This window comes from Lissotriton vulgaris, unplaced genomic scaffold (assembly GCF_964263255.1).
Source record: "Lissotriton vulgaris unplaced genomic scaffold, aLisVul1.2 SCAFFOLD_789, whole genome shotgun sequence".
NCBI lineage: Eukaryota > Metazoa > Chordata > Amphibia > Caudata > Salamandridae > Lissotriton > Lissotriton vulgaris.
In genome coordinates, this window is record NW_028242002.1 from 105,650 (window position 1) to 132,405 (window position 26,756).

Consider the following 26,756-nt stretch of genomic DNA (forward strand, 5'->3'; position numbering starts at 1 on the left):
TTCCATGTAGCTGTTGCACCCTTCCTGGGCCCTTGCAAATTGATTGCAGTTAAGTTGTGTGGTGTAACACCTTGAAGGCGACCAGCCTGGGAGCAAGCCACAAGTGTAGGAACCACCTCACATGTATGTAAGCACTTATAATTGAGTCTTGGCTACAGAGTCTTTATCTTTTCCCACAATTTAGTTCCTGGCTGAGAGAAAGGGTCTATAACAACAGAATTTAACAACTGGTATAGCGTGAGACATTCCAGCAACAGACTATAACATTTTCTAAATTAAATAGGCAACAAAAAATAAACTTCGGAATGTTATAGCAGATCTTCACCTGTATTGCTAGCACTAGGACAATCCATTGTCTTCCATGGAACTTTAATTGTTATTCTGGTCTAGCAATTTTTCTATGAACTTTATGAGGCAAACTACATGTGAGGTTACAAGGGTAGCTCTGTGAACAGGGGTAGTGCATGAGTTAAGAACCTGAACACTGAATTGTACAAACTGTCTGCTTTTAATAGTACTCTGTTCATAGACGTTCCAACTGTCATAAACAATAATGTTTTCAAAGATACAGATTTCATTGTATGGTGTTAAATACTGACATGGTCTCCAATCTCACTGTGTAATGTATGTTTCAATTTTTTAAAAAAAGATTGAGGGTTTTTAACTTGGACTAAAGAGAATTTACCAAAGATAAATGTAAGCCTGTTCCTTATGTGACAAAATAGATATACTATTGCCCTAAATAATCAAATGCAATAAGATCATTTTACTCTTGACCCTTATTACCTCCGGAGTACAGTGTAGGCTGGTCAGTAAAGGACCTTCGCACTGAAGACTAACTACTCAGAAGGGTGGTTTGCTATATGGGTCACCATTTCTTGTTATAGTATTTCCCAATTTGCATATGGGTTCCTGAGTATTGAAATAGACACTATATATTTTTTGTTTGCCATTCCAAAAACCATTCTGGTGAATTGTATTTGTTTGTTGTTTTGTCAAGGAAAGAGATGAACTGCTGACAGATTAGGAAAATGCTGATATCTGATTAATGCATCCATTTAAAAAATATTTTTCAGCTACAAATGAAAGACTTCCTGAAGCCAAGGGGCTTGCTATATCAGCAAATGTGACTGTGGGTGAAGCTCTAAGCCGCATATTGAATTTTAGCGAAAAATTGCAGAACACATCTTCTTCCTTACCCTTAGTTATTGAAGCCTTACAGAAAACCAAGGAACTCATAAAGGACTCCTCAACGACTGGTATGCTTGCTTCATATTAGTCTGAAAAATGCCTCTGTTATAATTAGTAATCCTCCATGTTAGGAGCTAGAGTTGCAACATGGAATTTGAAGATGTGGAAATTGGAATTAGGAGCTTTTTACATAGATCATATTAAAGTTTTATGGATTTATTAGCCACATTTGCAAAAAAATACAACAAACTGACATAACAGGCCTATGACATCTAAACAAATTTGCTGATGTATACTATAAATTGCATCTCTAGGCATCAATTGAGTTTTCCCAGTCTTTATTAAAACATTGATTTTTTATATAGTTGACTCGGCTGAAAAGAAAGTCAAAGAAGCGGAGGCACAAGCCAATCTCTTATTTGATCGACTGAAACCCTTGAAAATTTTCCAGGAGAACCTAAACAGAAACCTTTCAGAAATTAAGGAGCTGATCAGCCAGGCACGAAAAGAGGCAGCATCTGTAAGTACAGACTTGAAAAGTGGAGTTTCCTAATGTAGATGTCGCAATGCCAAAGGGAATGATTAACACGTACCAAGGCATATGGAGTCGCTTGGTCGGTGCTGATATATAAAGGCGTAATACACAGACAGGCAAAATGCTATCACTTAAGGGAGGGAAGTAATTTATAAGAGGGTATTGTATTGTAAAAATGTCTCTAGCAAACCAACATCATATTCAGACATTCAAAGTTGTATTCATTTGAACACTTTGACAGAATACAGCTGTGGTGGGATCTCTCAGTCTAATTAGATGAAGGTAATCTGTTTATGCTGATGTTTCAACTTACCTTCTTATGTTATCATTTGTTATCATATATTAAGGACTTTTATTTTGTTTTCAGATTAAAGTTGCAGTATTAGCAGACAGAGACTGTGTCCGGGCTTATCAGCCACACATTTCTTCCTCCAATTTCAACACCTTATCACTGAACATGAAAACCCATGAATCAGATAACCTTCTCTTCTACCTGGGGAGTAGCACTAATGTGAGTTGTTAATGGTATTATACAATATCCCAAAAAGTTAATTATTACTTATATTCTATTTTCATTCCACTCATTCATTTGAATAATTAAATAAATGTGAGATAAGAAAACAAAGAAAAAGACCATGACCATGTGAATAAGTGTTATGCTTTGTGCATGTCAGAGCATGTATGTAAGGTGATGGGTTCTGAAAATCAAATCTGGCTAGATTTTTCTCTTTTTGATCACCTGGCTTTTGACCTTTTTTCTGTAAGTGAGCCTCACAACCGATGACTCACTCACGATAATCTCACTGTAAATGGACTCCATGTGTTTAACACCGCCTGTGTCCTCCGTTTAAGATAAGGCAGCTGCAATACAGCATGGGGAAGGGGGATTTGCCTGGTTACACATGAACACATGTGTATACTCATGTGCACCCTTGTGTGGGCTGCACATGGGAGACCTCTGTCATGCGCAGCCGGGTTACTATGCATAGGTAGTCTGGTCCAGAGGGTACTGTGCAGAATTGGAAATTGACCAAGGGTAGGCCTCATAATGTTAGTGTACACCCATAGGGAAGGTCAGTGTGGTTTACTGTCCTGAGTGCAGTGACACTCCATTATATTACCTTTGGGCAAGACTGTCTTAGAGTGCAGATTCACTTCCCTTTGGCTTACAGAGACCAGTGACATATCGAATTGGGATTTAACCTGCGCAGTAAAATCCGTTCTGCAAGGTCCAAAAATATATATGTGTAGCTTATGGGTCATCCAGGATTGTCATATTTCTCTGGCTCAGCTCAGGATCAGAGCCCAGGCCTCTTGTCTCCGTGCTGGCTCAGCTCACAATCGAGCCCAGGCTTCTTGTCTCCCTTCCGTATCAAGTTAATTACATTTCTCTCTAGCAGCAGGGACAAAGGCCACACCACATAAAGGGAGCAATTAACGGAGCTTCACTCATCTCCTGAATAGGAAAGGGGTAGGAATGAAGGTCTGCATCAATCAATAAGTTGACACACTGTATCAGGGATAGGGAAACCCAAGACCCCTGAAGAAAGGAGGGAGCCCAGACCTCTGAAGCCAACACAGGAGGGGGGCTCCCTTTGAAGATTGGGTGGGAAACGCTCTGGCTGTGATGTCAGAGTGGGGTGGAACTGAGGCTCCCAGAGCAGTTGTGACTAGTGCCTCCTGGGTGACGCCATTTTGAAATGTTCCAGCTGGCTGTGCAGGAAGATTGGGAAGGGGGTTGAAGTGAATTGGCATCCCAGGTTAGGCCAGAGGTACCTTTCTTCTGAAACCTTCTTCCCCCAATTAAATTGCCTTGTGCAATGGGGAAAGCTCCGTCTTGCTTGTGATTTTCTGCTGGACACTTAGGGGCCCATTAGGATGTCGGGCGGACTGCCTCCGCCAGGGTAGCGGTGGCCACCGCCACCCTGGCGGAGGCAATCCGCCCGACATCCTTCCCTGCATTCCCCCCGCCATATTACGATGGCGGAGGGGACCGCAGCGGTGGGAAACACCGCCCGCCTGTTTTCTGCCCCGGTCGCCTTGCGGCCGGGGCGGAAAAGGGATAACATGGTGGCGGTGTCTATCAGACACCGCCAGCCATATTACAATAGGCATTTCTCAATGCCTGTCCGTGGCGGCAGGCATGCGGTGTTCACTCTGGGGGGCCCATGTGGGCCCCCAGAGTGACGGCCATAGGGAAGTGGCACACAGGGGGGTACCTGTGGTACCCCCCTTCATTTGCATATACAAAGCGGCAGGCACCGCGCGGTGCCTGCCGCTTTGTATGTGCAAATGCAAAAATGCATTTTTAGCATTGTGGCGGGCGGTGCAGAGTGCACCGCCCGCCACAATGCTAAAAATGAAGGATGTGCCCGCCACTGTGGCGGGCGCATCCTAATGCCAATATCGGGACCCCCGCCCTTTAGGCGGGCGGTCCCGATCTCCGTTAGGGTGGCGGGCGGATTTTTTCCGCCCGCCATCCTAATGGACCCCTAGGACTAGAGGTATTACCATGGACAGCTGGAGGAAGGAACCCCCTGATTTCCATCTGGACCCAGGACTTTGATTACAGTTGCCCCCATGATCTGTGGAACTCCCCTAGGACCAGGGAGGCTGTTCCCCTTCCACCCCCTAAGGACTAGTTGAGGGTAGACTTCTACACCAAGGAGGAGAAAAGCACAGAGGAAGCTAAGGAAAAGGGTAGTACACAGAGCCAGTGGAACCAGCCCTCTGCAGAGTTCAATGCCTTAGAGGTCACGAGGCCTGAGGAAAGTGCTTGGGGTGGCTAGTGCTCACCAGTCAGAGCAAAATAAGAAGAGAAGCATGCAAAACAGTCCAACATGGCCCGAGATATGACCTTTGACCCCCAGTGTGATCCTGGAGCACATGGGGTTTTGTTGCCCAGCTGTTCTATACCCCAGGCTCAGGGGGGTCTTTTATTTTTATGACAGGAGGTGGCGTTCATGGGGCCCCCTCCCCAGTGTTCAAAGTGGCTGGGGATCCCAACCCCTAGTTCAGTTTATCGACAGATACCTGGGACCCCAATTGCTGAGAAAAGTAGGGGAGTGCCATCACACTTGCACCGGAGAGGGGAGAAGAGGTGGCAGGCCCTGAATAAATTCCAGTCCCCCTCAGTGACGAGAAGACCAAGGGAGGGTCACAGCATCCCCCCCCCCACCCATGGTGGGTATTTGGAGAAAATAGCTGATAAAAATATATTCTGTTTCAGAAATAACATGCCAAGAATATTGGGATTTCATATATATTGTGGACAGGAATATCGATGTCCTGAATATTGTTTTAAGTGTTGTTTTTAAATATCGATGTAATAAACTCTCAATGTAGTAAATATTGTTGGATATAATGTAGTTTTAGTATAAAATAGTATGTGATGTATTTTTTTTTATTTTGTGTGTTTATATTTTTTAATGTTATCATTTTAGATATGTTATTTATTAAATTGTTTTAATTTGTAATTGTAAATTGTTTTAATATTTTTTAACCCCTTAGCTGCACCGAACGTCCGTGCTCATGCGGAATGTTCTATTGAGCGGGCGGGGCCGCGACTGCCAACGGAAGTGCGCAGCACTACAAAGGTAGTGCACGCGACGGCCGTTGGCCTTCAGAAGCAGCCATGAAGTTAACTCCAGAAGTGTTTTAAGTAGTGGGATGTTAGGTTAATGGGTTAAGGGTGGGGCGATATTTTTAAATAATGTGAATTATAAGTTTCTAATTTCAAAGTAATAATTGTTTATACAAATTGCTTTATTCATTTAGATTTTTTTTAATTATATTCTTTATATATATTAAATTTATGTTAAATAACATGTTTTAATGTTGTTTTGAAAATAAAATAGACAATATTTATAATCATTTAAAAGGTTTTAGAGTTTTTCATTTATTACATTGTAATTGTGTTAATATTTTGGTAATTGTTTTTTGTAGCATGATATTGGGTCAATAGAGGATAAGGGTGGGGAGATGTTTAAAAATGTGTATTATAATTGTGAAAGGAAAATTATTCTAATTTGTTTTATGCAAATTGTATTCATTTTAAAATCTTTTTTATCATTGTGTTTTTTTAAATATTTTACTGTGAAATAATACATTTTTAAATATTTTTGTGAAAACATATTAAATATTTAAAATTTATAAAAATATTTTAGAAAAATTGTATACAATATATTTGTATTTATTTATGTTTTAATTAGAATTTCAATTTGTTTTGTTATATATGTTAGAAATGTGTAAATACATTTTAAATGAATTTTTTTAACCAGTTATGTTAAATATTGTAAACATTTTGATACATAATTTATCAAATTTGTTTATTTGAAAAAATAGTTAGCTGTTCTTATGTATGGATTGTAGGAAATAATTTCAATTTTGGAAATTTTAGTAGTAAATTAAAAATAATTTACTTTTTTTTAATTCATTTTATAATATAAAAAATAGTAGTTCACCTTGGTGTGTTATAATGTAAAAATTTTCACACATTTATCATTTTTTTTTAAGTATGATAATGTGTAGTATTCATTGTTTATTTAGTATTTTCTCAATTATTATACTGTAGGTCAAGAGGTTAATTTTGAATTTGAATTATTTATTTAGTATTTTCATTTTTTTTTATCCCCAAGTTTGTGTAGATATGAGTGGGGAAAAGAAATGTCACACCTTTACTGTCCAGAACCTTCCCCAAATTGATTAAAGTTTGTGTGGAAATAGTAAATGTCACCCTTTTAGTGTTCAACATCTTGCTTGGGTTGGTTTAGATTAGAGTGGGAATTGTAAATGTAATCTTTTTAGTGTCCAGCACCTTCCCTGAGTTGATTTAGATTGTAAATGAAATATTAAATGCTTCCCATTTAGTGACTAATGCCTTCCCCGAGTTGGTTTAGATTGGAGTGGGTTAGTAAATGTCACCCCATTAGTGTCCAACACCTTCCCCAAGCTGGTTTAGATTGGAGTAGGAATAGTAAGTGTTATCCCTTTAGTGTCCAGCACCTTCTCTGGGTTGGTTTAGATTGGGGTGGGAATAGAAAATGTCACTCCTTTAGTTATTAACATTTTCCACAAATGTAGTATAATAAAAAGATGTCACACATATTGAAAACGTTTTTTTGACACATTTAATTTATTGCATAATTTACATTTTTTAAATATGTTTATGAAATAAAATAATAGCAGTTTTGAAGTGAAACAAATAAAGTAATTGTATTTTTTATTGTAAAAAAGAAAAATTGAATTCATTCATATGTGCATAATATACATTTTCACATGCTATTTTACATCCAGTATCATTAACTTTTTTACATACATTTTAAAGATATTTATTATTAGTATATATTCAATAATTGTATATAAATATGTTTTTATGTATACTTTGAAAAATGTAAAATATAAAAAAAATTGTTTGACATGTTTAACATTTTTTCTAATGTTTTACTTTTCTTTTGACATATATACATTTTTTTTACTATATTTCACATTGATTTCGATGGGGAGATAGTCTATTTTTATACTTTATTTTGACTGCCATTTTTTTTAACCTGGCTTCTATTTTGTAATCTATTGGTGTTACTTTTTGCTTTTTATCCTTAGATTTCTTTTTAGTGTTTTGCATTATGTTGTTGTGTCACTTTTTTAAAAAGTTTTATGTTAATGTATTATTATGTTCTGCAATTTCATTTGTCGCTTCCCTTTAATAGCATGCATTTGAATAATATTTGGTACATTTCCAGTTTATAGTTTCTGTATATGTACTTTCATGGCTGTAGGTGATGCCCATATGATTTAATAACTGTTTTTGTGCACCGTCATTATATCTAAAAAGTAGTTTAATTTGCTTGTTTGTCGAGGTTAAGGGAGTTAGGTCTGTTTGTAGTCCTTGTCGGAGTGAGTTTATAATTTATAATTATGTATACTTACTTTATATTTTGGTGCATTGTTAAAAAGTTAAAGAATGTGTTACTATTTACTTGTCAATTAATAATATATTTGTTTAAGACTATTTAATTATTAGTTTAAAAATAAATTTTACTTACTTGAATATGTAGTTGTAGAGATATATATTTTTGATGTATAATCTTTTGTAGCGAGAATTCGTCAGAGTTTCCTCCTCTTGAAGTTTTTGTCATTTTTCGAGTAATTATTTGCTTTAATTAGTGTGCCATTTATATTGTTTTTTTAATTTGAGTAATTTTATTGGTTAAAGTTGTGTATAGTGAGATTGTATTGATTGGTTTAGTATACTTTGATTTATTTTAAATCAGATAGGTCTTTGTTTGGTAAACGCTAATTTATTTTTTCTTTTAGTAGTATTCAATATAACTGTATTTGTTTAACTATGAATCTGTTTGTTTTGATACAATATTTTATATTGCTATTTGTGTTTAAATGTTTATAGTAAATGGCAATTGTTTATATGCTATATTGTATATTTTATAGGTGTACTATTTTATGGGATGAACGTTTAATTTTCAGTGATGTAATATATATTATATTAATTATAGACATGTATTATAAGTGTTAGATTTATTTTAAGTTATTGATTATGTAAAAATTGACTTTTTGTTGAATTTCTTAGTTATGTTGATGTTAAGTTTGTAGGCGATATTGTGGTAATCAATATTTTTGATATGGTATATGTATATGTAACAATATTTGTGTTTCCGATATTTTGTGTTTGTTGGATTTATGTTGTGTCACTGATCCCCTGTAAGAGGTCTGCCCCACTCCCTGTGCCCATGTCCGGGAGGAGCGGGCGGTCACCACAGAACCCAGCGTCCTGCCCACAGGAGCAGGCAGCGCTGAAGAGACCTGATGGCTCCCGCAGCAGCATGGAAGAGTGCTGCCATCACAGGGAGCTGGCTGGGCAGCAAGAGTGGCCTCCCTCAGCTGCATCCAAAGTCTGGAGACATGAAGGGTGTCCAGTGGGACAGGCACCCCAAAAAATAAAGAAAATCCACTGGCACAAGGCCTAGCACGAAACACAAAGGGAAACAGAGGCTTAGGCTCTACCTAGGGCAGCGAGGAGAGACAGTCATCAAATATTCACTGCTCCAGATGAGCGCCCCATAAGGCCCTTACTTTTGGTGGTGGGCGCAAGACAGCAGGGTCACCACCAAAAGTACAAAAAAAGATGCAAAGAAACATCATGAGCTCCCGACTTCCCTCAGGAGGCCCAAAAATGATTTTTAAATGTGGAGACCCTAAGGGGCCCATTAGGATGTAGGGCGGATTGCCACCGCCCTCATGGTCGGCTTGCAGGATGGGTATTTTTTCCATAATCCCCATCCTGCAAGCCCACTAGCATTCCCTGCGGTTGATGATGGGACAGGAGCATTTTAAGCTTGCTGTGTTCCCTTTTGGACTGACCATTGCCCCTTAGGTGTTCACAAAAGTGATGGTGGTGGTAGTAGCATATCTTCAGAGGTCAGGGGTGCCACTCTTCCGTTACATTGATGCTTTACTGTTGAAGGCTGTCTCATCCCAGGCAGTCATGAACCACCCCCACTCTACGGTGACCCTCCTGTCATCTTAGGGGTTCACCATCAATGTGCCAAAGTTACACCTCACTCCTTTTCTGATGCTTCACTTTATCTGAGCCATTCTGTACACTTATGGTCACATACTTTTTCTCTGGGAAACAGATTCCAGGGCTTTACAGCTATGATCCCAATCTTTCAGCCTCGGTCTTGGATTTCAGCGAGGTCAACTCTGAGGCTGCTGGGACTGATAGCCTTCTGCATCCTGTTGGTTGAGCCCACTTGGTGGCATATGTGGGCTTTGAAGTGGGATCTGTCTCAGTGGGCCCAACATCAAGGGGACCTCTCTGACCATGTTCAGATTTCAGAGAAGACTGCAAAAGACCTGCAATGGTGGTTACTGGATCCCAACTGCGTCAGCAGCAGAAAGCCTCCCATTCATCAAAGGGAGGCTGGTACAGGTGCTCACTGACAACACCACCCCTATTTGTTACTGCTGCAGACATGGCAAGGTCAGGTCTGGTCACGGACCCTGTGTCATGAGTCTTTGTGCCTCTGTAACTGGCTGGACCACCAAGGAGTTTGCATGGTGGTGAACCTTCTTGAAGTATGATTGAATGCCAGGGTGGAGGAGCTTAGCTGTCAGCACCTAGTGGAACATAAATGGCAGTTACACCCGAGGTGGCACAAGATCTCTTTCGTGAATGAGGAGAACCTTGGCTCGACCTGTCCGCCATGAAAAAAGAAAGCACCATGTCAGCACTTCTGCGTATTGGAGTTTGTAAGGTGTCTCTTGCTCTGAGACTCAGAACTTCCGTATGCCTTCCTGTTGATACCAACCCATCCCAGGTACTGAAGAGTATGAGGACCGATTGAGCCCAAGCCATCCTAGTAGCCACGGATTGGGCACAGAGAATATGGCATCTAGAACTCCTGATCTTGAGCGTTCGTCCTCCGATCTGGCTGCTCATTTTGGGAGGATTAGCTGTCACAGCAGCAGGGTAGGGTTCTGCACCCGGGCCATCACAGTCTTCACCTTCATGCCAGGAGTCTGATCCAAGACAGCTGAATACCTTTGATCTTCCTCCAGGATTGCCATCTTGGCAGTCAGGTGTCCCTCGCCAAAACCTGTAAACGCCTGTCATTGAGACAGATTTGTGGTTTGATGCTGTATTTGGCAGAGACCCCTTTCAAGCCAAGATATTGGATGTTTTATGAGTTGTTTTGGCCCTAGCCCAGCGAGGCCTTACCGTAGGGACAGTTGAAGAAAACCTTTCAGCTTTTTTTGTGGTTGCTAGATCAGCCCTCTTTTTTTCAGCCTCTCTGTGTTTTTTGTTTCCCTGATTATCAGAGGCACTTTAGTTTGTTACTGAGTAGAGATCATTGATTGAAAGTAGTGAAGGACCAGGAACCCAAAATGGGGAACTTGCCTGCCAAAATGCTTTCCTCTGCATTCCTGATGGTGGAGCCGCTTCCTAGGCTCTCTAACTCGAATGTGGAAATGAATAGGTGAACAGATGTGACACCTGTCACTTTTTGGTGGATTCCCCAATACCTAAATCAAGCCTGAATATCTTTGATGAGAATACAATTTCTGATTTTGTCCAACTAGGACTAATATGTAATCAATCCTGAGAGACACCAGTGAACATTGTTTATCCTTTCACTTTAATATAAGTGTTATTGCTGTCTAACTCCCCGAAGAGTGACACAGTTGCATCAAAAACACAGCAGCAACAAAAAAATTAACTAAGACGGTTTTGTTTGAAATAAATAGAATGATGCTAGAAGTTTTTATTTTTCACTGGATAGACATTTTATAAGATGGAGAAGCGTTAGAAAAATAGTAAAAAAAAGTTAAAGAGAAATAAATCTCTTTTACTCCTATTTTTTTTGTTTTGTTTTTTTGTTAAAGAGACAGAGCAATGCATGTTTTATGACTTTTTGTAAATCTAGATAACTTGTAAATTAGCTGGGGTCTAACATGTATTATCCAATATTTTCAGATGGACTTTTTGGCACTGGAAATGAGGCGTGGCCAAGTATCTTTCCTCTGGGATTTGGGTTCCGGAGCCACAAAATTGGAGTATTCTGATTTTCAGCTGAAAAACGACACCTGGTACAGAATACATGCAACTAGGTACAAACTGGATATTTTATTTATTATTATATCATTGCATGTAGTTTTCATTTTGGCTATTCTATGCTTAAATATATGAAGATGTCAGTACGGTTTTACAACTTACCTTTTGTGCAATGTTTCAGTTTATATTTCTCAGTCTAACAGTAGTACCAATTTGAATATGTTGGTGTCTCTATGTTATCTCTTTAAAATGTATGATCTCTGTTTATGTTGCAATGTCATTCAATCCGGTTAGTCTATGAATGTTTGTTGTAAGCCTTCCAAATGTTCTGTGCAGCCTTCATATTTTGGCTACATATGGGAATTAATTAAAGAAGAACCAAGAGACCGATAAAATACACCCACAGTTTTGGAATTCTTTAGATAGAGTGAAATGGTTGATCTCTAATAAGCATCAGACTGTGATATCAGTACTTGCAGGTACCAGTATTATTCTGATTAATATTAATATATTGTGGAGTGGTGCAGTGTGCCAATTATCAAATATACCATTTGTCTTAGTATCCTCTAAGACCCTCAAACTGTCACTGTACATCTGTTGAAGCAGCAGTGTACCCTTCCAAGAACAAAAATTGGTACCTGGATGAGATAGCAAAAACAGAGTGACTTTGGGTTGGGTAAACATTATATTAGTATCATATCTAATTGGATATTTCTAATCGTAGATTCCTCACCTTATGAATTCCCACAGGTGCCAGACTGAATCCAAAAACTTTACAGTAATTGATCACTCGTGAAATTGTGAAGCCATCAATTTTTGCAGCTACCTTGTTCCACCTCTAGAAGTGATGACATGGTACCATTTATAGTTGCCAGCCTTGAGCACTGATAACAGTTTCTTTCTTACTACACCCTTCAACTGTGATCTGGAACTAGGCTTCCAAACTTTTTCAGTTTTTCATCAACTTTCAAAATGTTTTCTTGACAGTGTGAAAGATTATGATTCTCCTTAAAAATGCAGGCTTCAAGTCATCCCAAATCTGCAGAAAACAGATGGCAGTTACTGACCCGCATAATATCTGCCTTTGGTGTTTAAGACTGAATCAAGATTCTAAATCATGTGAAAACTGCTCCCTGATGCACCTACAGTCATTCAGGGAGTGGGAGAGAAGGTGCATGTCCAAGTTCTCTGGTAAGACTTAAGACAAAGACAAAGGACAAGAAGTCCAGATGGGAGTCCTTTTCCCGTGGCACACTCCCTCTCTAGGGAAACATTGCACCATTGACACTCGAAGGGCCCAACCCAGCCAGTCCCCCGACTCTTACCTCATTACCCATCTGGAGCTGAAGCTCCTCAAATTTCCCACATCATCTTTGACTCTGCAGGAGGTAGAGGCCTTCAAGGATGGGACAGTACAGCTTTTTCAGATGATCATGGATCCTCCTGAAGAGCCATTAGGGCTAAAGGACCCGCTTGGGCTGAAGTTGGACTTTCACTGGTGGGCCTTTCCAGCATCAACTGACCCTGCAGGGCTCTGCCCAGCCTTTCGTAGATGCAAGGCCATGCCTCCACTACTTAGCTGAAGGCAAAGCTGCTGGCTAGTGCTTTGGCGCCAGCCACCACTCCAGAGGCTTTGGATCCGGATCTGATGCCAATGCTGAGTTTTCTCTGGAGTTGAGTTTGGCTAAATCTAAACGAGTTTCTTGTTATGCGATCACTAAGGCACCGTACATAATGTGGGAAGATAGTCTGTTTTGATTATTTGCCAGTATTTTCAGCACATTGTTTGGCTCAGATTTAGATGTCAATAAAGACCTGTTTGAATGTTCCACTTGCAAGGATGATTAGGAGCAGGTTGAACATTTGCTAAAGCCTCACTATAGTGATATTGGTCTTTATTTAAGCCTTCAGAATGCAAATAGCCTTGAGCCCTCACTAGAGACAGAATTGGACTCCTAAAATCACCTCGCTTTTGGTTGTGTTCCATAGAGCTGCAGAGATATTGGAACTACCTTCGCCAAAAGTGGAAACCAAAGAAAATGTACTTACAAATTTTTTGCAAACTAGCCCTTCGACCTAGAGCCTTTGATACCTTTCAATGAAACCTTGACAGAAATGTTGAAGACGGCATGATCAAAACCATTTTTCTTGCCACTGGTAAGCCATTTAATCGCTAGGCGGCATAGGCCTACTCTAGGTGATTCAGCCTTTATGATACAGCATCCAACACTGCAGACCTTTGTAGTACAGGCTATAGTCAAGAAGGTGGACCAGAATGCTTTGCCTATTCCCTGACAGAGAAGTAAAATTGATTAACACACTTGGCAAGATGGTGTTATTTCCTTCCAGTTTGCCATTGCAGTTTCTGGATACTGTTTGTTTGTTGCGGACATACACTCATGCCCTCTGAATATGACAAGCAAGAGCTTGCCTGCCATCTCCAAGGAGTTTCAAAATACCTTTGCCCAGATGGTTTTCAATGGCCAGGAATCAGCCAAGTACATTTTACAGGCTAGCCCTGGACACTAAAGATTGTGTGTGCTGTAATAAAGGCACTATTGCTGCGATTTGCAACAATGCCAGCATCATACCACTCTGATTCCCCCTTTGGGTGACATTAGAAGCCAATAGGGGGCAAAGTACAATTTTAACTGCCCTGTTAAAGTGCAGTTGCCTCGGACCAGCTAGTCCTGCCGATCTTTCATCATAATGATGCTCTTCCCTATTTATACTCAGACCACAGCAGAATATGTGTCTGTCCTTGAGGTTTATTCACTACTGGCCAACAGAGCAATAAAGACAGTCCCTGAGAAAGAAGAAGCAAAAGTTGCTATTTTCTCTACGTTTTGTAAAAACAAATTGCAGTCTTAGGCCGATTGTAGATCTTCGGGTTTGAACACCTTCCTTTTTAAGAACAATAACAGTTGTCTACTCTGGTCCATGTCCTCTCTGCCTTAGATCCTAAGGATTGGATGATGTCCCTGGACTTGCAAGACATGTACTTTGATGTACCCATTCTGCAGTTCCACAGATGTTTCGTCTGCTTCATTGTGGTGCCAGAATACTTCCAGTTCACAGTTCTACTTTTCACCTCACATCCCCCACCATACACCCCTCAGATATTTATTAAGATAATGGTGGTGGCTGTGGCCCTTCTTTGATATATGCAGGCCATCGTTCACGTAGTTCTGTACCTCTATGACTGACTGCTGAAGGCATCTCTTTACAGTCTTCCATAGCCCACCTTTGTATGACTGTCTTTCTACTGTCTTTCCTGGGGTTCTCCATCAGCAAGCCAAAATCCCTACTCCGGCCAGGACGAAGGATTAATTCCCTATGTAGAAGTTGTTCGGTACACAGTGGTATTCAAAATCATTGCCATCCCTGCAATGAGTCCCAGACGTTGAGGATATGATCCCAACATTTCAGGCTTGGTCCTGGGTCTTGACTGGATGGTTCTGAGGCTTCTTGGTTTCCTGGTCTCCTGTATTCTACCAGTGCTTTATGTCCATTGGTGTATGGATGACTTCAATGGACTCTGCACTGGGGTGTCTCTTGGACAATATTTGTGTGTCAGACGAGGGAGCCGCTGACCTTTGATGGTGAATAAAGGATGTTAACCTGAACATCACCATGCTTTTGAGCCATCCAGAGCTTGCAGGAGTAATGGATGCATCTTCTCTGGGCTGTAGATACTGCCTGGACAAACTGGAAAGTATGAGCCTCTGGTCCACAATGGAGTAGAGGTACCACATAAATCTTCAGGAGCTGCATGCCATCTGGCTGATTTTCAAGACCTTCATGCCTTCCATCAGAGATATCTCCGTACAAGTTTCTGAAGGACAATATGACCACTATTTTTATGAGCAAAAAGCAGGCAGGGTGAGGGTCTGGTGTGTTGTGCGAAGAGGATATGAGAATGTGACACTCACTGCACTGTTGGGAAACTTCCCTGCCTGTCAGCCCCCTGACAGGTTACCTGAACTTCAAGATGGACGAGCTCAGCAGATGCCATCTAGCTGACCAGAATTGGTGTCTGCACCTGGAGGTGGTTCAAGGTGTCTTTGCACAGTGAGGTATGCCTTGGGTATACCTTTTAGCTACTGCTGGGAATGCTCACTGTTGATCCTTTGCCTTCTGGAGTTTCCTTATCAGGACTCCTGGGGAGATGCGCTCAACCTTTTCATGGGACTCTAGTCACTATTCCACATTTCCACGCCCTTGCTTCTGAGTAATGTTAGGAGAGACCTGTCTCAGGTTATCCTGATAGCTCTGGACTGGTCTTAGAGAGCCTCGTATTCCATGCTGCGGAGTCTGAGCTTCTTTCCCCACTTGGTCAACCTATTTGAGAGATCTGCACCTAAACCTCTAGAAGCTACACCTCCATGTATGGAAATTGAGCTGTCTTCGCCCACCACAACTTATGCTGCCACATTTCTGTTGCCCACTTCTTCCATGTTTTTGATCATTTAGTACTCTTGGAAGCTAAGGCAACCCATGCACATGATTCTGAGATTTCTCATTAAAGGGAAATCATGGTTTGGTGTCATTTTGTTTGAACTGTTTTTTACTCTGCTCAACGTAGTGTTTACTGATGGTTCATATTGTTTCAGTTGAAAGAATAATATGTGTCCAAATCTGCAAGGTAATTCTGAAGATGTGCCATATGTGTTTTCATTTATTTCATTCTATCAGGGTGGTTGGTTATGAGTTGCCTTGCATGAAGTGTCTGTGCTCCTGGTGCTGCAGTGTTTTGTTAGATACAGAGATTGTTTGGTGTGTTGTGTGTTTGGTATTGTCTTACTAATGTGTTTATTTGCGAGGTCTTTTGGAGTCCTAGCCCAATCATTAGTTGCTGGGCATTTCCCTACAGTATTTTACCACGGAAGTGACAGGTCGTCAATACTACTGCACACCAGCTGGGTGACCAAGGTTCTCCCTTTGGACTTTTGAATCTCTTTGAACAGTCAAAGCTTACTCTTTTAGGAGGTAGGTGTGTAAACACAGATGCATCACAACATTTAATTTTTATTTTAAAGGTTTTATATAGCGCTGGCTAGACCCAGAGGTATCAGAGTGCTTACATGAGTATCAGATCATAGTTGCAGGTTACATCTTTACAAAGGTTACACAGTTATTAGAGCATGGCAACATAGTTACTTAAAAGGTTGAGATAAACAATAAGCACATATATGTAAGCGAAAAAGCAGGCAAGGGGAGAGATTCAGGGGAGGGGGGTAGGAGCAGGGGAAGTAGACAGAGAATGAAGGCGGGAAAGAGGAGGGGAGGGTGAGAGATACAGCATGGAAAGAGGAGGGGGAGGGCGACGGGGACACAAACTGGTAGACGAGTCAAAGCTACGTCCAAAGTCCAGTAAGCTGTGATCCTAGGGGAAGTGGTATTATTTCCTCATCTCTGTTATGAGAGACTCCCTTTACGCAGTGGATTCTCTCAGTGGAGTCTCTGAGACTCCAAGGCCTATATACTGGATCCTTCCCCAAAAAGGGGAAAGGGAGTGCTTTGGCAAGGGGTGCCATACCATACCTCAGCTGTGAGTGGCTCCCTTGGCGCTGTGACTCTCTCAGCGGGTTCGCTGAGACTCCAGAGTATAAATATTGGATCTTTCCCCAACAAGGGGAACAGGAGTGCTTAGTCAAAGGGCACAAAGGACAGGGGGCTAGGCGGTGTAGCAGGCAACGGGAGAGATTCAGGGGAGAGGGGATATGAGCTAGCATTTTGCATGAGACACAATAATGTTAAAATTTTACATCAGTTACAAGTTACATAAATATCCAGAAAAGCATTTAAAGAGCATAGGGGACAAGGTGAATGGAGCAAGGAAGGGTAAGGGGATAGGGTAAAGGGGTAGGAGGAAGATAGGATGTAAAGACGAGGGGAAAATCTGCCCAAGGTCTGGCTGGGTAGGTGACGTCTGGTGGGGTGGGGGGGGGATGGGGAGTCCACAACCAATCTCCTCTTTATCTATCTGGTAGCTCCACTGGGCATCGGCCAAATTGCTTGGTCTCCACAGTCTGGGGTAAGTCCCACAGGTTCCAAGTGCTGATGAGTAAGCAGGTTAGTGGATAGGTTCAAGGTCTGGTCAATGTCCAATTATTGTCCCAGGGAAGTAAAACAACGTGGAGGGGACCACTATGGCAGCCATATTGGGGTCAGGCAGGGGACTATTGACCTTAGCGTGACATAAAGCCATCCCCAATTATATCTGTCGTTCGAGGGGAGGTGATTGAAGAACAATGGAGCAGCTAGAGGCCAGAGTCAGCGCCTGTTAGTCTCTCATGGAGGAGAGTATTGTCGTGAGGTGGCAACAAGGGAGAGAGACGGCCGTCCTTTTCGGATCAGGCGGGGCACTTCCTATATCCCTCTCTTTCACAATAGGAACTGGTTGATCTCATGACATCCGCTGAGGATATCTTGCCAGGAGAAGAAAAACAGAGCTGTGTTGATGAGGGAGGACCCCCGAATGCAGCGCTAGATCGCCCGGGTCAGATTGAATGTCGATTTTTTGTGGGCACCATTTTGGGGCAGGCGTTGGTCCCTATAAACACCAAGGGTACTGCAGCATTCCGTCCGGGGTGAGCGAGCCCCCCCTATTAATATGGGGCTCCTGCTCTCAAATGTGGAACAGCAAATGTAGTGCGCCCTTTCTCACCTGGGCGGACGGAGCTCTCACCACTGTACGACCCAGTGTTCACTCACGGTTTCCCGCCCTACCTGCTGCTAGTCACTGAAGTGAGTGGCCCCCAGCTCAAAATGTGGACACGGGGAGGGGGAGTTGATTAGCTGGGCGAAACGGGGGCTGGCGGCCTCACTGGTGCAGATGCCCTGGCACTGGGCAAGATCACTCCGTTCTGCAGGCTCCATCTTAGCCTCTTCACAGGCGGGCACATTAAGGTATAATTCTAAGTGATGCCAGATTGGATAAAGGCGGCAGAGATCTTCCGGTAATCTACCTTCATTCCGGCAGCAAGATCGCTGGTCTAGGTGTGACAAAGGCGCGGTGGGATGCCTGCTCGGGAAACCGAGGGGAAGGGTCGACACGGAGCCTCAGCTCCAAGCGGCCATGTGGGCCCGATTCCGATCTGGGTCAGAAAGCTCTCCGACCAAGCCGGATCCGCGGTGTTTCCCGACCGAGCCGGACTCCTGCAGTCTGGCTGCGCAAGTATGATGTGGCCGCATGCTGCTGGGCTTGGTTAGGTCGGACTCCCATAGAAGTCAATGGGAGCCGGTCGTACGGTGCGTACATGGGCTCCCATTGACTGAATGGGTATGTCTCGCACAAAGACACCCCCTACAGTGGGTACACATCAGTGCCATCCACACCATACACGTCTGTGTTGTGGAGACCCTTGGGTCTCCCCCTGTGTTCGAGTGGTAAGGCTGCGGGTGACGGGGGTACGACGCGGACCCCCAAAAGCAATGCCTCTGATGTTTTGCAAGCCGGAAACTTCAGCTCGAACCGGCTCTCTGAGGCGTGCATCGTACTGGCTCGGTCGTACATCGCATCCATTGCACGGCACGGTTAGCTTACGGCCGAGACGTGCGTAGCGGTTCGGACCCGGAAACGACTTGGTCAGTGAATTTCACGTAGCTTGCATCGTACTTGCTCGCTCGTACAGCTGTATGAGTCGGGCAAAAAACACGCGTACGGCTCATAGTTTTTCTGGCCGGATCGCGTTCGGTGCCCTTCCGACCCGGATGGGAATCTATTGGTCCCTGCCCTTACCCTACCTGTAACACCCCTAAATTTAGTATTTAGGGGCACCCTGAAACTTCCTTCCTAAGATCCCAATTTGAAAACAAGAAAGAAGATCAAGAAGAAGAAGACCTGCTGTGCAGCTGCTAACAAGAGGACGACACCAACTTACTTGGCCCCAGCCCTACAGGCCTGTTGATCCTTGAACCCGCTCCTGCTAAATCCCGGCGTCTCCTGCGGTCAGCAACCTCAAAGACCCCGGAGGACTAGCCTGCCTTGAACCTCTTAAAGACTGGGACTCCCATGAGCAGTGGTTCTGCTAAAACAGCACTACCCCTGGTACCAGCCAGGAACCGTGAATCCAGTACACTCTACACCCACCGAGCCTGGCCTGTGCCTGAGTGGGCAAAGACCCTGAGGACGTCCCCCCGGCAATTGTGACCTGGATTCCAGTGCCCAAGGACCTCCTCGACGACCCAAACGATGCCTGCAGCCTCACAGCAAGGGACTCCTCCAACCGCGACCAGTAGAGGGTAAGATTTCCTGATGTCAAAAGACACCCCTGCACTCAGCACCCCACGACCCCCTGTGCCCAACACCTGGCTGCCTACCTATCCTCCAAGATCCCAACTTACCTCTCAAAGTGTTGGTCCCACCTGAAGAATCTCCGTCCCCGAGCCTGCAGCCTTTGTTCATCTTCCCAGATATCCATTGAACAACATTGAGCGCCCGACAGCTCAAACGCACCCTGCACCAGCCGCCCGAATGCCCCTGGCAGTGCAACCTTTGCCCTAACCTACTCCCCCATGTGCCCTGAGCAAGTGACCTGGAGCCCAGCTCCCACAGCCGCGTGACCTGCTTGCCAGCAGCCACCAACCACCAACCGAAGTCCCCCTGCCTCTCGTTGGATAACATTGAGCCTAACTACCTCTGCACCCGGCTGCCCCTGTGCCGCTGAGGGTGTACCAACTGTACCTACCTGACCCTGGGAGACCACTGAGTCTATGCCCAGAACCTTAACTCTGCCAGTCGACTACTTACCCAAAAGCCGATAACTCAATTTTCTTCCATTGGGTAACATTTACTGGTTTTGAAACTTTAAAATATTAATCTAAAATCAGCCGAACAACGAATTCCGATTTACTCACCTGCTTTCAGTAGAGATCCCAGTGCTGCATCTTTTAGCCCAGCACTGACCCTGAAAATAAATTTTAACCGTACTTACCAGTAACTTGAATTTTGTTGTCTCGTTTTCACCAGAAAATCTTCTAAGTGTCCAATTTCCAAACTTACAAATATTTTTTAAAAATCGCCTGTATGACATAAACGCATTCTTTCAATTGTTTACAGGAGATGCACCAGTGCTGGACCCAGGATCCAACATGGAGTAAGAAAAAGTAGCGTAAAGACTACTTACCTGCTAAGTGAATTTTTGCAGCGTGAATCTTTCTGGATTCACTATGCTGAACCGTAGTCTTTTCTCTTTTTTTTTTTTTCATAGCCCAGGTGGGAGTCGACGTCCCACCTTTTGGTGTCCTTCCTGTGACGTCGGCACGCTTCCTGCGGAAGCTCCCACCCTTCCTGCGGAAGCTCCCACCCTTGGGCGTCATCTTCAGATTCTTTTTTCCGCCATTGGGTCTGGATCGTCACCGTGAAGTTCCAGAATTTTTGGGAGAAAAGAAGAGGAAAAAGACACGAAAACCACGAAAAGGATTGGAGAATACTTCTTCAAGCAAGTCCTCTGAACCGGGGCGACGAAGAGGTAGGAGAACATCAAAAACTTCGACGTCCAACGGAGAATGCGTATAAATGGGGCCCCCTGAGCGCAGGAATGGACAAAACACCTTTCAAATTCTGCCACAATTGCCACCACAAGTACGCGCAGAAGGACCAGCATCCGGTTTGCAACCTCTGCCTGCCGGTCGACCACGAGAGCAAAGATTGCAACGCCTGCTCAGTTTTTACCCCGAAGACGCTCAGGGTAAGAGAGAGACAGAGAAGAGCCAACTACAACATGCAAGGCCAAGGTCAACCTCCGTCGCTCCAGGACTTGGGCCTCTCCAGTGGAGAAGAGGACAACATCGCAGAGGGACCAGATGATTACCCGGTCGTAGAGACTGATGGGAAAACAACAAAGGAGGTAAGAGAGATATTGACCCCTAAGACCCCGACAGACTCTCGAAAATCAGAGTCAGACTCTCAAAAAACAGAGTCTAAGTCCTCGAAAGGAGCACTGGCACCAAAACATTAGACAGACACAGCTGCATCCAGGGACAAACAGCCCAGCGGATCCTTCGAAAAGGACTCCCAGTCGGCGAAATCCCAAGACAAACCTAGGTCGTTGGAGCACGTCCCCGAAAAGGCTCGCTTGACGCTGAAGGAAAAAGACCCGAAGGCGATGTCGACGTGGAGATCGAAGAGATCTTTCGAAACCCTCGGCACTAATCAGGCCGCCGAGATGGAGAGGAAGAAGAGAAGGCTCAAGGCCGAAATGGACAACATCCTGCAAAGGAAAAAGGAGTTCGGCGAACGGATGAAAAGGTTCACCAGCCCGTCGAAGCCGACGACCATCGTCAAGGTCGAGGACAAAGGGGAGTTCGACGCCAAAGAGCCGCCGAAAACTCCGGAGCCCCAAGAACACCAAGAGGAAGAGGGTCTGTACTATTTTGAGGGAGAAGGCGAGGAAGACCGGCAAACAAGTTTGGGCTCGGCATCCTCGGTGGCACCGGACCTGGATTGGCAGGACCTCAACGCCAAAATCCTGGATGAGGCCGTAGATACGTATCCTTCGAGGCCTTCACCGCCAGATGACATTGGCATCTACAATATGGTCATCAGAAATGCGGCAACAGCATATGGGATGAAACTGAAGGAAGAAAAACCAAAAGCATGCTTCCTCTTAGAGACAGTGCTCCGAACACAAGCTAAGAGTCAATTCCTCCCCATGCTCCCAAGTGTCCTGGACCAGGGAAGGGAAGCATTGAAGGAGCCTGCAATCTGCAGGTCTGTCACACCTAGGACAGAGAAGCAGTACAAACACTCCTCTAAGGATCCACCATACATACAGAGATCCGTCACAGCTCACTCCATCATTGCAGCAATAGCCAGTAAGAGGGCCACCGTTCCCACAAACTCGGGCCCACCACCAGACAAGGAGAGTAAGAGGATAGACCTCACTGGGAGGAACATAGAGAGGAATGCAGCAGTCCACTGGCGCATTGCCAACTCTAATGCTCTACTCAACAGGCATACGTACCAGCATTGGGAGGAGGTCGGACAGCTACACAAACACCTCCCTGAGCAATACCAATAGAGAGCAGCACACCTGGTGGAGGAGGGCAAGAGCATAGCAAACTCATGCCTAAAATCAGCCCTGGATGCAGCAGACTCATGATGATATGGGGCCACAGAAAGAAGACATGCCTGGTTGAGAATCTCAGGCTTCAAGCCAGAAGTCCAGAACAACATTTTGAACACTCCCTTCAATGGAGATACCCTGTTCGGAGCACCAGTGGATGAGAAACTGATGCAACTCAAAAAGGAAAGTGAAACTGCAAGGTCCATGGGGGCCTTGCAATTCAGAGGAATGACAAGGGGCACCCCGACATGGACACCAAATGGACGGGGGGGAAACCAGCCAGGAACATTGTTAGATCTGGGGGTCTCTAGTTGGCAACGGTATTCACCTTTGTCCAAATAGGGACCCTTACTTCTAAGTCAGGATAAGGGGATTACACACCTTAATAACCCCTGCTCATCCCCTTGGTAGCTTGGCACGAGCAGACTGACTTATCTCAGAGGCAGTGTGTTAAGCATTTGTGAATATACACAGTAATACAGTGAAGACACTTCAGATGGACACAACACAGGTTTTATAAAAATAAGTATTCTTTATATAGACTTAAACACAAGACCACAAACGACAACAATCCGCAATACTACACTTAAGATTACTTTTAAAAGATGATTGAAGTCTCTTAGTTCAAGTTGTTGGTAAATGCGACAAAGTTCTCAACAAAGTACCTGGATGCGTAATGCAAAGTGAACAAAAGCCTCGCAAAAGGGGAGATGCGTCGGTTCCGTGACCCAGGGGAACGGTTGCGTCCTACCTCAATGCTTGCGCAGAGTAGGGGACTCGTCGTGAGCCTTACCGGTGAAGAGGTGATGTGTAGATTCTCGGCTAGCGGGCCCGTTGCGGTGCACAAGATGGCGCCTTGATGCGATGATCCGGTTTCGATGCGAGAAGATGGCGCCCTTCATGCGGCGATGCGATGACGTCCTGGCAGCCTTGCGACGACTCTGTACTTTGGAGCCGCGGCAGGCCCTGCGACACGCTTCTCCGGTGATGCAATGGCGACTCTCTTGATGGCGTCACGCTTCTCCGGTGATGCGACAGCAGGCTGCTTCGATGAACACACGCTTCCAGGGGGATACGACGAAGGCTCGCTTCTCCAGCATTGCGATGATTATAGCTGCGGCGGCAATCTTCTTCTCGATCCGTCGCGCTTCCAGCTCCCAGTGGCACGCAAATGACTGGAGTCAGAATTCCCAGCAAGGAAATTCAGGAGCGGGCTGGAGGTGAAGTCTTTTGTCCCTGAGACTTCAGCAGGAGGCAAGCACAGTTCAAGCCCTTGGAGAATAGTCTGTAGATGAAAGTCCTCACAAAGTTCCTTCTCCTTTTAGTATTAAATCTTTTTATTGAAAGAAAAAGCATCACAAAAGGTGCAGCGGCGCGTGCTTGAAGTGGCACGGACCCACCCATGGCAACACAGGCATGTAAGTAGGTTTGCGATGAGCTTCGTACATTTTGCGTGACACACAGCAAGTCGCCTACAACCCAATTGGGCCGGCCGCGTTGTAAGAGCTCAGGAGCCACTTTTGATTGCAATATGCTATTAAGCAGAAGAGTAACAACCCCAACAATTCCCCCTTCCACCCCCGCCCATCCCACCCCCCTCCTTGTCCAACGAGTTAGAGAGCTGCAGGAGACTGACATCGCTTTAACGGGTTTCTTGGGAGGTGTCACGCCTCCGAGCTTTCGGCCTTCCTTCTCCTTTTCCTTGGCAATGAAGCAACCACTGCAGGCCAACCCAGCAAACAGCACACTTGCAGAGGGTCAGTACAACTCCTGCAGCTTTCTTGGTTCTTCTCCTTGGCAGAAAGGTTTCTTGTCCAGAAGTGATCTAATTTCTTGGGATAAGGGTCCCAATATTTATACCCCAAAATCCTTTGTTCTCTGAAGGCAGAGAGGCCTCTGCCTAGTCCAAATCAGTTCCTGAGCATTTTGTTTACATGACTCTCTTCTTCCTTTCACTGTGCAGGGCAGAGACATCAGCCGCCCCACAGGAGGTGGAGCCAGCACAGGGGAGGGAAGATGCAGCTCTGGAGCACTCGGTTGACATGATTCCTCCTCTCCTTTCACAGTGCAGGGCAGAGACATCAGACAAGCCACAGGGGGTGGAGCCAGCATTATAGAGGGAAGGCTCATCCTTATTCAGGTCCCAGGTGCAACCCCTCCCTCCCATCTAGATGCAGATCTCTCTATTCACCACTGGTATGCCACAGCCTGTATCCTGGAATCCCCAGCCCTGTCACTCACAACCCCAGACAAGGAATGTACAACCCAGCAGAGGCAGGCCTGGATAGTTAGGCAAGAAAATATCTACTTCCTAAAAGTGGTATTTTCAAACACAGAATATTAAAACCAACTTTACTAAAAGATGTATTTTATTATTCTGAGTTCAGGCATACTAAATTTGATTTCTACCGTGTTCCCTGAGTCAGTTAGGATTATAGGAATGTAATAATCTAACTGCCCATTCTGGCCGATGAGAACAGGTAGCCTTCAATAGTGAAACACAAAAATGGCTGTAATTCACTATTAGAACATGCTACACACATCAGAGCATGTCCTACCTAATACTTACAATGCACCCTGCCCTTGGGCCTACCATAGGGGTGTCTAACATGAAGCAAAGGGAAGGTTTAGGGACTGGCAAGTGGGTGCACTTGGCCAAGTCGACATGGCAGTGCTAGACTGCACATAGGCCTTGCAAAGGCAGGCCTGCAACACACTTTACAAGCTGCTTCTGTGGGTGGCACAACCAGTGCTGCAAGCCCACCAGCAGCATTTGATTTACTTATTTTTTTTTTTATTTATTTAAAGAATTTAATATAGCGCTGGCTAGACCCAAGGTATCAGAGCGCTTTACATGAGAATCAACAATGTAACAGAAAAATATCAACAATTACACAAAGCATCAAAAATAGGAAATACAATTAGGAGAGGAGAGAGAAAAGTAGTGGAGGGGCAGGGAAGGTGAGAAAGGGAGGATAAGAGAAGCGGCCACAAGGAGAGATGAAAGGAAGTCTGTCTAAAGAAAGACTGGGTAGGTGACGACCAAGGAGGGAATCCACGGTCCATCTCCCCTATAGCTAAACCAGGTAGCTCCATCGGGCATCAGAAAAAATAGTTCAGTCTCAATACATTGAGAGAGGAGAGAAGGAGAGACATAAATAGAGGGAGGATGCAGGAAGAGACAACAGGAGAGACGAAAGGAAGTCTGTCTAAAGACCGATTGGGTAGGTGACATCCAAGGAGGGAATCCCCGGCCTGTCTCCCCTATAGCTAAACCAGGTAGCTCCATTGGACATCAGACAAAATAGCTAGATCTCAATTGACAAGGGAAAATTCACTGATAAACATGGTGGGGACTAAGGGTCAGGACAGGTGAGGGCAAAGGTCAGTAGCAGGAAAGTAGAGAAGAGTAGAGCGGAGAGGGGTAGGGGGAGGAGGGAGATAAGGTCAGGAGAGAAGGGAAGAGACAACAAGGAGAGACGAAAGGAAGTCTGTCTAAAGACCGACTGGGTAGGTGACGACCAAGGAGGAAATCCACGGTCCATCTCCCCTATAGTTAAACCAGGAAGCTCTATCGGGCATCAGACAAAATAGTTCAGTCTCAATACATTGAGAGAGGAGAAAAGGAGAGACATAAATAGAGGGAGGATGCAGGAAGAGACGACAGGAGAGATGAAAGGAAGTCTGTCTAAAGACCGAGTGGGTAGGTGACGTCCAAGGAGGGAATCCCCGGCCTGTCTCCCAATAGCTAAACCAGGTAGCTCCATCGGGCATCAGACAAAATAGCTAGATCTCAATTGACGAGTGAAAATTCACAGATAAACAGGGTGGGGACTAAGGGCCAGGACAGGTGAGGGCAAAGGTTGGTAGCAGGAAAGTGGAGAAGAGTAGAGCGGAGAGGGGTAGGGGGTAGGGGGAGGAGTGAGATAAGGTCACATGGTGCACTGTACTAGGGGATGACAGATAAATCAAATAAACCAATCATGGAATAACCAATTAGTACATAAATTTACCATAGGGAGCACTTGCACTGTGGTACTGATTAACAGTGGTACAGTGTCCAAAGCATAAATCCAGCAAAAAACATATCAAAACAGTGGAGGCAATCCGTCAAAAATGAAAGGGAGACTCACGCCAATGACGCCATGTCTAACAAACATCACATCAGACATTCCAGCAGAACTACCAGGGCAACAACCAAGCGCAGCAGGGCCAGCAGCAGCAAAACTGGCAATACCAGCCCAGGGGCCAGTCCTTTTGCGGGAGAGCGAATGGACGAGGACAAACAAGAAGAGGGGGCCAGCAACCCACCTCAAAGTGACTCCGCTCCACCAAACGTGCCCATCCACAAAACACCTCGAGGGGGGGGCACAACAAAATAAGCAAA

General features: G+C 44.4%; 1 protein-coding gene across 1 annotated transcript in view; it reads left to right on the top strand.

Annotated features, from left to right (window-relative positions):
* The window catches only part of LOC147669098 (laminin subunit alpha-1-like), a 213,595-nt gene that overhangs the window by 100,746 nt on the left and 86,093 nt on the right, over positions 1-26,756 (top strand). Inside the window, exons 14-17 of the mRNA XM_086948228.1 lie at positions 1,077-1,259; positions 1,557-1,711; positions 2,094-2,237; positions 11,220-11,353. Of these exons, the coding sequence (XP_086804354.1) occupies positions 1,077-1,259; positions 1,557-1,711; positions 2,094-2,237; positions 11,220-11,353 (616 nt within the window). The remainder of the gene's footprint in view (positions 1-1,076; positions 1,260-1,556; positions 1,712-2,093; positions 2,238-11,219; positions 11,354-26,756) is intronic.